Source organism: Anser anser, assembly GCF_964211835.1.
Source record: "Anser anser genome assembly, chromosome: 18".
Classification (NCBI taxonomy): domain Eukaryota; kingdom Metazoa; phylum Chordata; class Aves; order Anseriformes; family Anatidae; genus Anser; species Anser anser.
The window spans coordinates 8,147,885-8,167,000 of NC_139739.1; the positions used below are offsets into that span (position 1 = coordinate 8,147,885).

The 19,116-nt window shown below is 40.1% G+C and overlaps 1 protein-coding gene across 8 annotated transcripts in view; it reads right to left on the reverse strand.

Moving 5' to 3' along the window:
- Nucleotides 1-8,310: 8,310 nt before the first annotated feature.
- The window catches only part of ZDHHC8 (zDHHC palmitoyltransferase 8), a 114,414-nt gene continuing 103,608 nt past the window's right edge, over nucleotides 8,311-19,116 (reverse strand). For all 8 annotated transcript variants that reach the window (XM_083803474.1, XM_083803473.1, XM_083803476.1 and 5 more), the window contains 2 exons: nucleotides 17,084-18,120; nucleotides 8,311-14,721 (listed from right to left, as the gene is read on the reverse strand). In XM_083803474.1, coding sequence (XP_083659600.1) covers nucleotides 14,550-14,721; nucleotides 17,084-18,120 — 1,209 coding nt within the window. In that variant the 3' untranslated portion in view covers nucleotides 8,311-14,549. The remainder of the gene's footprint in view (nucleotides 14,722-17,083; nucleotides 18,121-19,116) is intronic.

Sequence of the window (19,116 nt, forward strand, 5' to 3'; positions counted from 1 at the left end):
GTCGAAACCCTGCTCTTTCTCTTTTGGAAACAAGCATTTAAATGCAGTGTTTTCACATACAAGCCCTATTGAGGCTATGTAGAGAAAAAAAAAAAAAGCGGGATGAAATAGTTTTGGTGAAGTGCTGCTAACAGCAAGTCTGGAGAACCTGCAAGATATTCAGCCACATACGTATCATTCTCTGCTGGTGACACGGCAGAAATAGCAGCTGTTGCTGGGTTTTTGCTAGACGAGCTTTCTGAACACCACCCCCATTTTTAGAGACACTAAGGTCCATACAAAGCAAAGCACTTTCTTAATGTGTGCCTGCCTTGCTTAAAAAAATCACATTTGCAGGAGAAATAATGATCTTGACATATTTTTTTCATGTTTGGATGTTTTTGCAGAGGTGGTATTTTTGCATTTCAAACTTTTCTCTGTAATGTTGAAGAGTTTTTTTTTTTCTTCACCTCTCACAAAAGCTCAGAAAATCCCATAAACAGGTGCTTACTGTGACTTCAGGAGCTTGGGGCCTTAAAAATCCCAAGCACACAATGATCAGTCCATATAGCTTGAGAATTAAGATGAATTAATGGGACATTCAACTGTTTAAATATAGATGTATGCTTAAGTGTCTTATTACAGATTAGTTGCACCATCTAGTAACCTTGGTGCAAAACTAGAAGCAGAGAATTCTTGAATATTAATTGCTATTCTCTTCATTTAGTAAGAAACAGCCCAAGAGCATTGTCCTGGGAGCTCCATAGAGACTGTCTGAACACAGAGCCAATGTGGATGAGTTTCATGCTGTGTTCATTGGGCTTACAGCTCTAGGGAGAATGCTGATGGAAAGGTAAATTTGTCCCAGTGACCGTATTTCTCAAGAAAAATGGACATAACGTACATCTGTGTGACTGATGACACAGAAATAGCCTTTCCTCTCCTGATAGAAATAAGCACATCACTGAGCAGTGCTGTCTCCTGATGGTGTGGCTGAGAGCCATCAGTTCCAAGTAAGAGTTAGTACAGTTCCTGTGTCTGTTCAGGGTTTATTTTTGCCTAAACACAAAATGAAAAGGTCAGGACTGAGAGCCTAATCTGTTACAGCAGTCAGCACCTGGAATAGTTTGGCTGAATCCTTTGGAATTATTCCAAACTTGCATAAGTACAGTTGAGACCTGTCCTACAGCATAACATCCCCTCCCCAGATCTAAATCTCCTACCTGGGAGTAGCACATATTGATGTTATTTCACCCGAGGTTTGGGGTTGTGGATTTTTAAAATTAATTAAATTTTTTTTTTTGGATCAACAAGGAGAAAATTATGGAGAGCATCTTCTCATATTACAAATACTCATTACTACATGTTGTCTTTCTGTCTCATTCCCAATACTATTAAGTGCAGAACCTAATTATCCCCATTTATAAATAACTTTCTTCATCCTATCTCTATCCAACAATGTTTTGGCAGACATCCTCAGCAGGAGATTTGAAATTATGTCCCTGCCAAAAGCTATTGCTGTTGATGAATCACAGCACACACACAATTAAAAGGCTGTGGTTCTTATTATACATATCTACACACATACATATATACATAAATAGTGTGTGTGTGTGTGTAGTGATGTGGAAATTCTGTACAGTATTTGCCAAACATATCCCGGTGTCAGAAGTGGCCACCTGGCTTCACACTAAGTCTGTTTCTGAATGTCTTTGCTAGCTAAGACTTACAATAGGGTGCCAAAGATGTCCCCTGTCTCTGCTGGTATGGACTAAACAAGACATTAAGCAGCCCGTCTAGGATCCTGTATATTGTTAGCCCACTCTCACATATGACTGGACAGGCACTCTTCACACGATGGGATGTATATGCCGCTCACATGTCCAGATGTGCAACCCACCATGGCAGGATCAACCACTTCTCCCTGGCACGTGCTCAGTTGCAACCAGTCATTAAGACTACAGGGAGCAGGCTGGGCTCACTTCAAATAAATTATTGTGGTGGTTGTGTTTTGTCTGAAAATCAGGCAAAATGGCCTGGTGGCTTTTTCTCCCTTCCAGATGATGTTACTTAGCTCACTTGATCAAATTTCTGCTAATGTATTCATAAAATCCTTGGGGTTTTAAAGGAACCTCAGATGAAAATTAGCCCTCTGCAAGGAGCTAGTCTGACCAATACATCAGTTTAAGTTATCAAAGTCCTAAGTTGTAGGACTGAAGTGATGAATTTGTTCTTGAGCACGTAATTAGGCAGTCATGGAGCACCCAAGGAACTAGGCTTCAAAAATAAACATTAACCTCGACTAAAGAGAGCATCGCTTTCACAGCCTCTGCACGAGATTGCTAGGAACAACAGCAGAATTAATGCTGCGCTAGAGGATACCTTTGCTGCTTTTCTCATCCAGCGATACGGTTTTCACAACATCCTGTGGCAATTTAATCTATTTTCTTGAAAAGGTTCTGCCTTGTGTTTCCATTCTGCTTTTTGGTGATTTCTTGTAGTGCTCACTACTTCTTGTGCTGTGGGAAACAGAGAATACTCATTCCTTGTTTGCTTCCTCCATGGCATTCATAACTTTACATCATTTAAACCAGCTGATTTCAAGAGAGAGTTCTTGACGGGAGGAGTTTCAGAGAGAAACTCTTTGAAGAGAATTGTTTTTCTATTCTGATTTACCACTAGTATTTTACTGTTATAACCTGGTGTCACTTACCAGTGACTTTGCTTCAAAAAGAAGGAATGTATGAAAACTACTTAAAAATGGTTTCATTACCTAAAATAATTGTTGCCATTAGTAGGAATTAATGCAGCACACTTTTAAAAATATTAGCAAAATCTACATACATCAGCCATTGCTGTAGCTATAGCTGAAATACACAGTATACATTTTATGCAAGTTTTTTGAATCTGGATTTCAGATCCTGTGCAAGTTTATATATCTGCAAAATGAACAGTAATAAGCAATTTACTGTAACTTCAGATTTAATTTATATTTTGTAACAAAATTATTATGTCCTGCAAAACATAACTTTGAGCTGCAAACTGGCCTAGAAAATTACAAATGTTGTCTTCATGCCAACTCCAGCAACTTGGGAAGGGGAATTATTTTTACAAAGCATCTGTTGTTGTTTTTTTTTTTTTTTAATGGTTCAGTTGACAGACACATGGCATTGTGAGACTGGTTGCTGCTTAAAATAAAATTAAAAAAAAAAAAAACATTTTATACTAAAAGTATCCCTCAAAGATAAATACAGAGCAACTTGGAATTGTCAAAAACTAATGGCTATCCTGTGAGGACAGAGCTCCATTTGAACTTCTTCCTGCCAGCTTGCCTTCTGTCCCCAGTGAAATGTGTTAAAGGGCTCTGAAGATTTATGCTGGTACTCTGTCTTATACCCCTGCCCTTGTCAAGGCCCTGCCTACATTATACATTATAACCTTCTGACATTCTGAAACCTAACAATGGGAATCCACCTGGAGCAGGAAGAAGAGACCTTCTATGTACTTAACACCGTGCTACCTTACCCAGGCAATCCTTCGTGATGATAGCAACTGGAGGAAGTATTTCTTGCCAGCAATAAACCCAACTACTCTTTGTTCTCTTTTGACACTATTTCCCTTCAAGTCAGCTGAAGATACTTCTTTTCCCTTTTATATTACTTTTTTTTGTTGTTGTTTTCCTTTTTTGACCTGAGCCAAGGATTGTGAAAAAGCCCTCTGAAGCTCCACACCTCTGCCACAAGACGGTGTCCATGCCATCATCCGAAAGCCTCTACCAAGCAATGCCCCGTTGCCAACTGCTTCCAATCTGGCCCCAGACTCAAAAAGGCAAGTCATTTAGCAATTTAAATCCAGAAGATCTCAACTTCTGTGTCATACTGGAATATCAGCTGCTGAGCGTGACGTGACTTTCCCAAGGTGACAGAGTGAGTCAGTGGCACAGCTGCAAACACAAACTGTCACTGGTTCCTAGGTCTGCCTCATCCCTGCCATGTGCAGATACCACAGAAGAGCTCATTGCTTAAACCGCCTGCTGTTTCACCTAGGAGGAAGCACAGACACACTGGACCTAGAAAGACAGAAAAACACTTTGCAGATCTCTTCCTCAGGTGAGCAAAGCATTTCTGAGTGCATAAGTTGTCTGATGACTCTATCCAAGAGCAGGATGCTCAGTTTCCTTCTGGTCACGAGCCCATCATCTGGAAACTTCTGTGGATATGTGCATATATATATAAATAAACCACCCCAAAAAAAGGGGGGGGGGATAGCACACCCCAAGTCTTTTGTACCCTAAAGGACCCTCTCCATCATTTGTGGCACAGTACTGAAATGAAGTTCTGCAGCACCCGGGGCTTTAGATATGTATAAAAGAAGAGTTTGTACAGATACCTGATTCTTGTAGATATAACACAAGAAAAAAAGGTTTCAAAAATAAATGAAAAGTAATATAGTCATAAAGAACAGTTTTATAAATTCTGAATTAAAAATAGGGAGAAACACAGTAAACTATCATGGTATATTTTCTTATGATGTTTTACATGTTTTGGAAAATGCAGCCATTCTCTGCTTTAATATAAGTGAAAATAAATATATTTGATTTGCCTTTACAGTTAAAAAACTCCTGCTATTTTTATTTTCACATGCATACATCTAACTTTCCAGCTCCTTAGAGCAGGGTGTACTTTCCTGTGTTAAAAATCCCAACGATTAATAACTTTTAACCCTTTCCTTCCCCCTTTACTAGAAAGGGATTATTGACTAAAAGACCATACTAGCAAAGACACTATTTTTTGCACCAACAGGCAATGTTATTCCTTCTTTAATAATCTTCATGTGCTACGAATACAGTGCTGTGGGTAAATATATATGTATTTCTGTGCAACAAAATAGATACAAGAAAGACCGAAATTAATGAGAGTTTTCTCACGGTGACCTTTTTGAGGTCACTCCCAACATACAGCTGTTTTACTGTATTTCTGCTCAGTAATTTTAATTATTATTTATGTGAACAAGTATCCCAATAAACAGGCATGGAAAAGTTGAATTGCTTGAGGCAACCAGGCATATGGTCTCTTGGAATGAGGATAGTGCTGCGCGGGTATTATGAAGAGGGTTTGGATTATGAGGAGATATGCAGGAGGTCAAAGGAGGGATCAAGGCAGAAATTTCTATCATATTTTTACTAAAACAGCCTTTCAAAGTCAGTGCAAAAGACCAAGACTACTGTCAGCAACACCCATCACACAAACACACAAAAACTTCCTCCCCAGGAATGTGACCTGAAATGATACTTTCATTTGAGGTTAAATATGCCCCAAATCTGCCCTATTGCTCCTGGATGCCTGTGGGATGCATCTGCTTGGCTCCAGCCACACAGCTGACTGCAGAATGATAGGATTTGAGACTCTCACAGACAGTCACAACACATTTGTGAGGCCAAGAAGTCACATCCCCATCTGACATGGAGCGAGGAGGCACAGGAAGATGTACAAGTCCAGCAGTAATTTGTAGTGGAGGCAGGAACTGGTGCCAAACTGGCTGATGCCCATTCCTGTGCCTTAATTTTAGACCATGTTTCCAACTGAATATCTAACTGGTATGTCTCTTACTGCATATCACAGCTTAACACTGGGAAGCTGCCAACAAGATAGCAGTGCAAAGCATGTGCCTCTTGATACAGAAGATTGTGGCCAACAACACAGCAGTTCATCTGCATGGTGTCATAGTGAGTCTGAAAAATTAGTCATAACCAACACCTATTTATAAGTACTTACTTCCTTGTTTTTACATCTATTATTTTAGACATCTTTCCGTGAGAAATGAGGGCCGATCCTGAAGCCAGATGGACTCCTAACACGCAGGCTGCAAAAATAGGATCATGCTGTTACTCACTGAATTTCACCAGACACTGGTTTCTACAAGGTGAGTTTTTCCTACGAAAAAATAGCATTGGTTTCTATTTATTAAAAACACACACACATACATACACACACACACACACACAAAAAAAACTTTTACCATCTGTTCAAATGACTGTACAGGAAAAAAAATAAAAGCTGAATACTGTAAAGCTGTATTCCTGCTAAACCACCTGCGCCCAGGATTAGAACCAGATTATAACGCCGTTTTATGAACTTCCATAGTTATCTCTCATCCAAAGATCCCCATGTCCTGTGCACTTACATGGCTGAAAGAGACTTTTGAAATGTATGCTCCATGGTAGGTGTGCTTTGCAAGTGACACACACAGGATCCATCCACCTCATATTCATTCAAGCTGTGGATGCAGGAAGAAATCACTGCCTAGGAGCCACTTACCTGCAGACTGTGTGAAAGGACAAGCCAGAAGAAAGAAGTGTACCACTTTGGTGCTCCACTAGTACACCCTAATTCCACCTTGCTGGCTGCCACTCAGAAGATCCTACATGGAGACTGTGTAGTAGGGACAGAGGCTGCTTTAAAAATTGAGTTGTCCAAAAAATGGAACATTTATGAAATTCCACTTTCCCCATTGTTCCTTGTTGGGGAAAAACAGACTTGAAGTCCTATTGTCAATGAACTGTAGCAGTGAGCTAAATCCCATGGATGCCACTCCTAATAGCAAGTTGGGCTTAACGAAGCTCCACTAACATTAACAGAAAAACTATCGTAGATTTTAGGGAAGCTAAGATTTCAGTGTGAGCAAAGCACAGCATTCATGAGCTTCATGTTTTACTGTGCCACTGTGAAAACATTCTCATTTTAGGTGTTCATCTCAAGTATTCAAAGGTTGTGATTTTGGTGTGAAGTTCTACATTGACTTCCTACTCCTGACTGCGCGTAATGACATGATTTGTTGAACCCAAACTCATGGGCATTCTTTGGTTCCAAACAGTGCTTCATTTGTCTGGAAGGCTACATTTTCCCTTAAAGAGTTCTAGGCATTGCCCTTTCCCCACCTAATCAGACAAATCCTCCCCATCATTTCTCTCAGTTACTACTGACTTCAGTGGAAGGGTTTCACACACAGAGACAATGCTCAAACACATCCTTGAAAATCCTCTTTATACCCAATAATGGGGAAATAGATTGATAGTACAAACCCTACATGGAAGCTGGGAGTTTAAAGGTGTGAAATAAACTGCATGATAGAGTGTATGGACCTTATGGATTTTACATGGCAGATACCTTGTAGTTTGCTGAAAGGCTTTTGAATTACATAACTACAACTGCAAGAGTCATGTTGTGCACTTCTGGCCACATAGCTTGATCAAGCTGCCCTGTGCCCAAGAATGCAGGAATGACTTTCCTTAATGAGTTCTGGGTAGGCAGAATGTCTTAAAACAGTCTGGAAATACTGGTAAAGCTCAGCATTGCCCACACTCCTTGTGTGCTGTTCACCTCAGACCAGGTACTTCTTAGATCCAATACCATATGGATAGGACATGTCAATCCTTTATATTCCTTGCAAATAAATGGTCACACTACTGTCTGAAATTCCACAGAAAAGATGCATGTCTAAAAGGCAAAGTGGATGGCAACATAGCATGAAAGAATTTGTAAGAAAAAGGAAACATGAATAATCTTCCTTACAATCATGAGATGAGAGAGTCTCTTCTGCAGAAGTCATTTTTCTCTCTCTCTAGATGTCTGAAGCTTTGCAAAAGTCCTCATGCTGGACCTAGCCTGTATCAAGAATATTGCATGCCTGCTGGGAGAAAAAATAACACTTGGAGGAAAGAATCAGATTGCCCATTTGAAAGAACTAGTGGATCAGTGCCAGTGGGGCTGAAGGATTCTTTCTGTCACAGCCAAAAGCCAGGTTTCTCAAGGCCACTTGTTTGAGCAATTTCTGACAGTTCATCTAAGCTCTCAGCTTCCCCTGGAAGACAGCCCATCCCCTCCTCCTGCACCTCTCTTTTATAGGTCCAAGCACTGGGGTGCTCTCAGGGATCCCTCATGCTCTTACAAGTTTCCATGGACAGCTCCAACTCCAGGAATGCTCTGAGTCACCACCTGCTGCTGAGAGCCTCGTGGCAGGTATTTGAAAGATGCAGCATAGAAATACAGCATTTGTTGCAGCAGGTCAGGCCACCAGGGTCTTCAGGTCCAATAACCAAACTTATACATGGCTTCAGGAGAAATGATGCTTAAGAAAAAGGGAAATTCATGAGACAAGGTGCAATGGGAGGGTGCAGGTATGAAAATAAGGGCACAGCGCCAGAGTGAAGGGAAAGCTCCTTGATACATTCTCCACTTTCTCCATCACTGCTTTCTCTTCTCTGAATAGCCCGTAAAACAGTGGGTCTACCTACCAGCCTTCCATGGCATGGAACATAACCACTGGCAGAAACACTGTTTCCAGTCTGTTTTATTTGCTAACGTTTTAATAAGTATTTTTGGTTTTGTATTTTGCTGCTGATACAACCGTTTCTTTTTCTATCAACACAGATCAGTTCCATTTAAAATACACCAGATCGGGACACCTGTAACTAGTTTTACTTGAATATATGTACACAGTTATGTATACATTATATACATATAGGCATTATATATACATATATATATACACATATATATAAGGCACTGTAAAATGTACCATCACTTTTCTAGGACTGTTTTTAATCTGTGGAAGTAGATCATATTTCTTCATATAATTTGAAATGTCTAACCAAGACATTTTAAAAATGTTTCAGGGTTATACAGATATCAGCTGTGAAATAAACCTTACTTTAAAATTCAAGTTATTGTGACAAGATGAACAAAACCTATTTTGACAGTAACTCTAATCCATTTATTATATAACTGCTTCTCTCTTAAAAGATATATTCACCTGTATAAATAGTTTCCTTTGTCTCTCCTTATTACGTTCCAAAATGTGAACTGAAACTTGTCCTGCAGAATAAAAAATAACAATAATGGAGAACTGCAACTTGGATAATTTATCCATTCCTTAGCGAGAGGAAAGCCAAGATCTCTGTAAGCCAAGATGTCTGTAAATAAAACGTACTAAAACAGATCGTGACCTTATATAAATCTGTTTGATTTAGCCAGTGTCAATGGAGCCTGGTAATTAAGTTTCTGGTCATGTAATAAAGTAACCTCTGCCACATGAAGACACTACAGCACACAAATATGACTGGCATTTATAATGAACATGTTTGAATGGAATCTTGCTCGATATAATCAGCCTATATATGCAAATTACAGCATCAGAAATCCTGAAGCAGCTGCCACTAGGAGGGTTTAGCAACTGCAAATTATAAGCCAGTCTTGCAGATCAAATGAACATATTTTTCAAAGAATAGAAACAAATGGATAGATGAAGATAGAAAAAGTTATACATCTTTAGGATGTATAAATCCAGACATCCTGGATAGAACATTTCAACAAACATATAACATTTTTTCCACAGTTACTCTGTAGCAACTATTCTCAATTGTGCTGGAGCACACGATTCCTATTAACCCCCACAACTTGAACAAAAAGCGCTACAAAACCCTTCATTTAGTGTTGTTCCATGAACCACTTACTGTGGCCTCACAAGCACGATCCATTGGTCACAAGTAGGAGGCACTCTTTCAAAGACTCAGCATATTTTCTACTCTATTGAAAGCACCTTGAAAATGAGACTTCATCTGCAATCACTTTGTTTAATGTTTTGACACCGGGGGGTTCTACACTGGAACTGGCGTGTCCAGTTGTACTGTTTCAGTTCACGTTTTGCACAAGGGGAAATGAAAAGGGGCAGCACCCAATGAACCAACTCAGCAAATGAATGCATTTCAGGCATAACGCACCAGGGAAACCGGACACTTTAAAATACTGAAGTGACTCAAAGGTTTAAAAAATATATATGTATTACGAGAGCCACAAAAAAGGTTACAGACAGAGCTCCACAAAGCCTGCACAGATACATTCCAACAATTCAAGGTGGCAGAACAGGTGAGATACAGACCATAAAAACGGTTCGACATGAACTTTCCAGACTGTCAGAGACAGCAACCTTGACCTCATCTTTCCCACATAAAAAATAAAATAAAAATTGTATATATATATATATATATCTAGTCTGGACCACAGATATAGTCCAAAGAAAACCACATTGCAATTTCCACATTAGGCTTATAGGAGAATAGGCATTATCTGAGGAACGTCCGCTATAACGCCCATGAGGTGATTATCTTAGGCCAAGTTGACATGACATTACACTTGGTTAGCAATTTTGGAACAGCAACACAACACAGTTCATTTGCTGCACTTGGCTACTAATACAGCTCTGTGCAACCCTTTGAGCTGACTTTAACCAAACTACGTAATTACATTTGTTTTGTTTTAATTTAAAAAGAAAATGCAAATGTAAGGTATTTGGGCAGTTCACACTATCACCTTTCTTCAAAATTCAAGATTTGAGGACTTCTTTAATGTACTTCCTTACAGACACATCTTTCAGACTGTATTAAAGATCTTCAGGAAAACATGCCACCCTGAAGCATTTTCCCTTGTTCACTTCAGGTTATGTCTGCATCCAGTTTTGATGTAGGGGGCCAAATGCTGGTTATATATCAGTGCAGTATTTGGCCCAAAGTTTCAAAGTCTTTGCTATTCAGACTTTCCTATGAGGTCAACAAACAAAGCAGTAAAAAAAGAAAATATTAAGGCTTCAAGTAAAAATATTTCCTTTCTCTCCCACCCATGTAGTAAGTTACATTTAATTTCATAATACTCATTATATTATACAATTAAAGATACAGAGATCCAACTTTTCAAGGCAGATTGTACTACAATGAAAACCTGGAGGCTAAATGGGAGTTTATGAACAGGGAATGAATGGCTAATAAAATGCGATATGCAATGAAAATTGATGCATAAACTAAACAAAAACTATTGCTGTTCTTAAAAAAAAGTAATACAATCCACAGCTAAAAATAAAAACACGCTGAAAAGTTTTAAGACTTCTGAAACATGAAATAAACATGACAAAATCAAGAAGCTACTTTATAATATGTGTTAACTTGTGCTGGATTTTCATGGCTGATCCCCACCTACTGTAAATTAGCATCACTTACACTCGTTTCAGCAGAGCCGCACCAATTTATACCACCTGAAGATTTGGCCTGTAGTGTCTGTAAAAACTGAGTATCTCAGCAGAAGAAAAACTCTGCTGCTAATCTGTAAACTGTTTGAGAACTATGCTTTAACATGGGCTGGATTCTGCTCCAAAATTAGATGTACTAAGTAGGACCCCAGTCCCGCAACAGGAGCTGTGGAAGCAGACACTTACATTTTTGAGAAAACAGCTGTAGGTTCAGTGCCTTGGGTGGAAATGAGGCTGGATTTGCTGCATGCAATCTCCTGTTAACAGTTCTGCTTAGATTATTCTTTCAGAAGATTTGAATAACTTACTCCAGGCAATGTGCACTGAATTATATACAAACCTCAAAAGGAAAAAAAAAAGACTTTGGTACCATTGTAAACCTATTACTGTATCAGATGTGTCTCAACTGTGGCCAGAACTACTCACAAAATATATAATAATCCTTACAATTGAACCTGTAATGACACAGTGCATTCATTCTTTCCTCGCTTGCCCCTTGTGAACTATTTCAAAAATAACCCTGGATATTAGTGCTTTATACACACAATACTGTGTTTAGTCTTGCCGAGAAATTCTCTCATGAACTAATGTAGTTAACTTCAAAGGCTGTTTGGCCCTTCAAGTTCCTCAGTAGCTTTTTCTTTTATAAATGTAGGAGAAGAATGATTAAAGTGAAGCATCACATGGATGCAAATCTCAAATATTACATTGGTACAGACTTTCAGCCTTGCTTGCATGAATTTCATGTACGTATTCAAAAATACATGATAAAATGTGCCCTTGTTTAGATCACTAACCCAAATTCTGCGTCACTCATCCCCTCTTTCTGAGTGCTTACAAGAGGCATACATGATACTTTAAAAACAGATAAGTCTTGTGTTATTCTATGCACCAGAGTGAATTCCAGTCCTTGAGGAAGTACTGCACCTTCCTGAGGAGTTAACATCAGGGCAGAGTTGCAGATTAGTAACAGTTAAGGATGGAAGAAATCTATAAGGCCATTTGGTCTAGCCCCTTGCCCCTGCAGGTTCGCCTCTTACAGAAATTTCTCTAATGACTTGTCTGAATACGGTTTGACTCTGAAATAGGTAGTCTCCAGTACTCTGCCTTGGAAGACTATTCCACTGCCCCTTCCCCATCATCTTTTCTCCTCCCTCTAAATGCAGACCAATTGGTAACCAGTGACAATCCTTTGATTTCTATGATTTACCTTTGGTTTTATATTTTTTAACTAATATTTGTAAAATTATCATATTCAATTTCCACTTCATTGCTTAGCCAGTGACATTTTTTAGCCCTTTAAATCTTCTCATCAGCCAGCCTGTCCAGTCTTTTAATATATATATTGCTCCCTCTGTACCTGATACAGACTGCCAGCATCTTTCCGGCACTGTGTGCCTCAAACTAAAGGCAATATTCTACACGCCAGTGAACAAATCTGCACAGGACTATTGCTTCTCTGCTCTGTAATGTCCCTATAGTAGGCATTTAAAATATCACCAAGGCCATAAAATGCACACTGATTTCTAGTTCACTGTCTCATAACTGGCCTATTTCAGCCACATCATTTTGCAGATTTCTCTCTTCAGACAACATTGAGCTTTACACATAGAGATAATTAACTTTCTTATATTCTCTTCAATCTTCCTCTCCAAAAATTATGTGATACAAAAGGAACATATAGTAAGCATGTATTGCAGTGGATGTCAAGATTTATCAAATCAAAAGATAAATTTTAACCAGGAAAAACTAAGGTCAACATTTGCCTTCTGGAATAATTGATCTTGACATACATGAAAACAAGTACGATGTTATCAATGCACTCTGAATTGCTACCAGATATCTGGAGACTTCTCCATTATAGTCAAGGACTGAAAAGGACTTAGCGCCTTGAAACAAATATCCTGAAAAACAACCAATTTAGCTCTCCAGTCAAAACTATTCACCAGGAGAACCAGGTGGAAAGTCAAGGTTTCATATGATGACTGGCTCAGTGATAAATAATCATTTTTACTGACTTTGGCAACAGTCACTCAGGATATTCTTAATTGCACACATGATCTGGCTATTTAGCATTGGTCCAGACCTCAGTACTTTTGACAGTAAGTAAATGGGAACAAAAAGGAGATAAGGAAAGAAGAAAAAAAATGCATTTGTCCCAAAATTAGTTATCAGAGTCCTGATATCTATGACAAAAATAATGTAACTCTTTCTTGTTTTTTTTTTTTTTTTGTTTGTTTGTTTGTTTTATAGTAAAGTTGTCTTTAAATCCAGAAAGTAAATGTAGTTCTCAAGACAGGAAAAGGAAACCTTAGAATGTTAAATAGATTTGATAGATATTATTTTAAAAAGTTGTTCCCAAGGGGAAAGAAAACTCAAAAACCAAACATAAAAATCCTTTGTCTAACAGTATTGAAGACCAGAGGGAATGTGCTAGTCATTCGGCAGACAGCAAATTTATATCCTTTAGACTTATGCTTGGCTCAGTTACACACACTGTAAATTCAACAGATCGTGATAACCCTGCTGCAGGATTACACAGAGGGCACCAGGGCAAGGCAGTAAACCACGTTATTGCCTAGATCCAACAGGTAATAAGGAGGGTGCAGGGAAAGCAGCTGACAACTGTTTACAACATGTTCCCATCCAAACACTTCCTTTCTTATCCACTTGGTTTTGTTTCTGAGTCAGAGAAGCCTTTAAAAAACAGAGGGAGCAAGAGGTGAGAGTGGAAGATCCTTACTGGTGTTGCGGTCCTTCTCCATGAGAAACAAACACACGGGCGCACACACACGATTTCACACATGGGGAGGCACACTGCAGACAGTGAGAAGCTGTTGCTATCCTTTTTCCTGCACCCAGCCATGATAAGGGGAGCAGGAAGGCTTTTAAAGATGAGACGGCGTTCATTGCCCAGGGTGCCCCTGCCCTGCTCCTGCCCAGGAGGAGGAACCTGACCTGCAGTTCTTGTGAGATGCAGAGCAGTTCTCATACACGCAGACTGCCCAGCGCAGGGAGCCTGCTTTCCTTCTCAGTAGGAAAACAGCAGCTGGGCCTCTGACTCCTGCTGGACACACCACTGGCCAGAAGAAGCAGGAAGGGGCATGGAAAAACTGAATGATCCTGGACATTTCACTTGTTCACTGCACAACTGGTACACAATGGGTTTGTTGGACAGACAGACGCACAACGGCGTTAGCACTCTCTTGCATGAACAAAATCCGCTCTGTGGTTGTGGTGTTATGTGGTAGCCAGTTCCCGTCCGTCAGGTTAATGAAGAGTCTGATGGACTGTACAATTTTATTCCCTCAAGAATAAGGCTGCAGCTGGTTTTTGGCCAAAGGATAGAGATGAAAACAGAACAAACCCAAAACAAGAAAAGGAGAGTGGCCGACTGCTGCTGCTCCTTCTTTGTTGTTATTTGAGTCTTCACAGTGCTCCTAGCTTCATGGCTGGCTGAGTGGATGGCTCTTTATTTTTATTTAATTTTTATTTTACACTGAAATTTCATAGGTCGTTCCACCAACTCCAGACACCTTCTTAACATTTGAGTGTCTAGCAGGGCTGACAGGTGTCCCCTGGGAACTTGATGTTGAACCCAACCTGGATATTCCTTTTGGCTGTCCATTTATTTTACTGTGAGGTGTCTTCAACTGCATGTCATCCCTGCATCAAAAGAAATATCAAAAGATGCAGTGTTAGTTTCTGAAGTATGATAATGGAATGGCTTCATTGAGGATGAATAATTATCCCTGTTTCAATGAGTCCCACTCACGCAAAAATATTCAAGCATGGAAACAATCTGGTTGAAGCCAATAACTTGAAGAAAAGACACTGAAATGAGAGAATTTCTTTGCCCATTAGCTTAGTGGACCAGACCCCAGTAATATTTGCTCATTTGTTCATTTAATCACTTGCTTAAATACTTTGTTGAACCAAACTAGTTGCACAAGCATCTGCAGGAGGGTATAACTGTCTTCACTGCTGACTTTAATCCAAACTGTGTCTTTCTTACAGTTAGAAATACAAAACTCAGAAAAAACACTACCCAGTTAAATATTCAAAGTTAAAATTATGTTGCTCATCTCTGAAAGACATAGGAAAACTGAAATGAAGATCTTCTAAATGACTGAAGACACAAACTGAATCAAGTCAGGAAGCACAATAGGATGCCGGTAATTAAAGACCATATTCCTGATGGACTCTTTAAAATAATTTCCTTTCTTAAGACATACTGCCAGAGTGTACAGGCAAAATGGCTTTTCTCAAAACATCTTTTAAATCTAGACTATTACACTAAAACTTAGTGTGCCTCATCTCCAAGATTCACCGAGCAACTGGATAAAAGCCTACCAAAGACCTTGTGTATGTTCTGGAAGTGCCAGAACAAGTAGGATCTGCTGTATTCTCACATCTTCCTCCTGCATAGTGAATGTTTGTCTGCTTGGGTTTGGCTCACTGAAGTTTAAGACTGGCTCATGTCAGCAGCAGTGACCTAGGACTGAAATACCTTTTAGAAGGGAATACTTCCTGCCTGCCTGCAAACCAAAATGTGTTAGGTTTACAAAGCAGAGAGTACTTGTGGCAGGTTTACTTCACTAGGTAAAAAAGACAAATTTATTGAGCTATTTAATCTAGATACTCGACTTGATTTAAAAACTTGAGTAAAAAAGATCCTCTTCATTGGTATCAAATGTCTGCAACTTTCTTTAACATCTAATGGGATCTGTAGCTATTTTAATTGCTATTTTTAATTTGCTAGAGCACTTCTGCCAGACTTTGTGGTTTTTGGTATTTCAAAGAGCTGAACTAGAGTAAATTTACAGGCTCTACATTTTAAACAAACACAGTGTAAAAGCAGTGTGACCAACAAGCTGACACAGCATAACCAAGAAACAGAGACTGAGAAAATGCAATGCGCTTTTCATATTAGCATCTTTCCTAGAGCAGCAGCTGATGTGTCCAGAGCTCAAACAGAGGGCAGAGAGACAAGAGAAAGTCCACAGGTCTTCTTTTACTGAAATAAACTAATTTCTTTAATGTATGTGAGGAGGGGAGAATAGTCTGCCTGCTCAGTGTTAGCTCTTCCATCAGTAGACAAATCATCTCAATGAATACAATTCACTTGGAAACACCGGGGAAAAACTTGCTGGCACTAAACTCTGGGAGAACTACAATAACGGTTGTCCCACATTTCAATAACTTTCCCTAAAATGTTGGATAATGCAGGAGTGAGAAACTGGGGACCTTAACTAGAGGACAGAATAGTGCAGTAATTGCCAGGTGCAAAGAAAACCTAAATATTTCTGATTAGCCCTCCAGGCCTCACTTGGCTGAAATACTGCAACCTCAGCTGGATCACATGGCGCTTTTCAGACTTTCCTTTCCAAGGAACTTCCAAGGAACTTTCCTATTTCCAGAAGGAATAGTGCATGGAGAACCTGCAGCTGAAGATCTTGCTCAGACACCACTTTGCTCCCCGCTTTCTTACAGTAAGGAAGAAGACAGAGAGATGGCCTCTGCTTTTATCACCAGTTCTGTATTATGGGGCACTCAGTACAGCTAAACATGCAGCTCTCTATGACAAGCACAATTCCCAGGACTTGCCTCAGCCGCCGTGTCCCTTAGTGTAGGGTACACTTGCACATGCCATGATCCTACCTTTACTTCTGTGTCCAGGCAATGGCTGGGTCCAGCCTCCATTTAGGCTGCAAACTAAAAGAACTTTTTGCGTGTAACAGGAGGGACAATTTGCCCTGTATCTTGCAAATAATTATCCAGTTCAGCTAACACATTAAACCACTATGAATTTTACAACTTAACCTTCAGTCCAAGTTACAACAAATGTGCAAACATTTTGTCATGATGTGGTTGCTCTGTGGTGTCACAGAACTGAAGAGCACCCACAAATGTCCCACCCTCACTGGCCTACAGTGAACACGTAACCTGGGCCATGCCACCAGGGAAATATCTGTGCTCAGTTGCAAGCAGGCTCTCATTGCTAAGCAGCTCCAAAAGCAGTACGTACCTTTGTGCTCCCACTGATTGCACCTCTGTAATTTCCACAGTGTTTACAAACGAGACAGCTTTCGGGCCTCCATAAGAGGGTGACCTAGGCATCCCTGTGGGGGACGATGGGACCTGGTGGCCTGGTGATTTGTAGGAGCCATTGCTCACCCTGCCCTGTAGTGCTTGATGGGACTGGACATTGTTATTAGCTAAATCAGCTTGAAGAGAGGTTGTGGAAGTCCTTGGTGCTCTTGTCATTGCACTTGAGAGTGAAGACACTGAGGACTGCAGTATAGGGTTCCTTGTGCTAAAACTGGTAGCAGCCATCAGATTGTCTCTAGATCCATATCTCATCGCCATGCTGCGCGGGTCTTCAGAGAGCGTGCTGACTTGCTGAAGGCTGTAAGAGCTAGGGGTGTCATAGACACCTGAGTCTGCAAACACTGAATCAGGGTGTGAGTGGAGGAGCTTCTCCCTCTCTTCCATCTCCTTCCTCTCCTGGATGGATGCCATAATGGTTTTGGAAAGGTTGTCATAGCGGACTGGTGAGGGGTCTCGCTGATGTGGAGCTGGGCCCCCCAGCACTGGGCTGAAGCTCTGAGGTGGCTGGCGCTGCAGCTCACTCCCCCGTAGATGGCACATTTTGGCTGATAAATATGGTGAGTGGTACCCGACAGAGCTGACTGCAGAATGGGCGATGCACTTCCTCCCCGAGGGCGACATGGGGTTTAGCAAACTGTCATATGAAAGACTCCCATTTCTGTTTGACAGAGAATTGGGAGAAAAGATGCTTTTGTAAGGGGTGGAAGTCGCCCCTTCGGACTTTATTGGATGAAGGGGCACTTTGTCTGTCCCTCTCCTGCCAGCAGATTTCAGGCTCAGGGATCGTGAATTGATGGCAAAGGAATCTATCTGGAGTGGGGAAGACTGATAGGTCTTGTGAAGGGAGCTCTTTCGGTAGCTGGGGATGTCCAGGCTTGGTTCAGACTGGTAGTCAAGGCTCCCGCCATCCTCTTCTATCAGAGCTCCTTGACTGTGTCCCTCCTGCATGGTGATCTAAAACAGAGGTGAGTATGAGAAACAGAAGACTATAATGCATATGTACAGGTTTGCTCTCCATGGGAGTGCACAGGACAAAAAAAAACATCAATGTCTTCTCGCAGACTCATGGCCTAGCTATGACAGAGGTTCATTATAAGGAATCTCCTAACTCCTGCTCAGCATATGGATAAGCACCTCAGAAGCAAGGAGTCAGTCACAGTAAGCGTTAAATAATATTGACTAATAAGTAAATCAATACACAGACACAATGAGAAAACTTCTAAACTGAAACTCTGTTAAGGTAAATCAGATTGTAATCAGATAATACTGCCCTTGGAAAAGCACTTTGCTTCAACTTTTCTAGAAATAGCTCATGAGTTGAGGGATGTCTGCTTTTGAGTGCTGAGTCAGTCATATCTTAGGTTTCATTTCAACACACTGGGGACCAGCACACTCTTAACCACTTTACTCAGAGCTATGATGTTCAATAATTCTGAATTTCAGGTCATAGGTCTTCAAAATTAAGCATCTGAGATTAATTAAAGTAGAAAGGCTCCTTCCCATGATTTAGACAACAAAATGAAGCAATCTTCTTTTTTTTTACTGCCTGTGTAGAAGAGATTAGCGACCTCAGAGAAGGAAACATAGGCCATAACTTATTTACTTGCATTGAAAACAGATAGAACTTCCCTTTGTTTTCACTCCGTGAAAGATTGCTTGCAGTTCTGTTCACTTAAAAGGCCATTCTGTGCTAAGCAAATAATTTTTGCTTCTTCTTTAAGGAAGAGTTTGCCATAATGCATAATAAATTGGCTGCACTGTCTCTACAGAGAATGATTATCAGCCACATATTTAAGCAGAAATGCAGACAATGCACTTTGTTCTTTATCTATTTTTTAAAGGCAAATTAACAAAATAGCATAACTTGCAAAAATCTGTTTTATTCCAATTTTTTCTTAATTTTTTGGTCTTTAACCTAGAAGATAGGGAAATATGTAAAACAGCTCACTG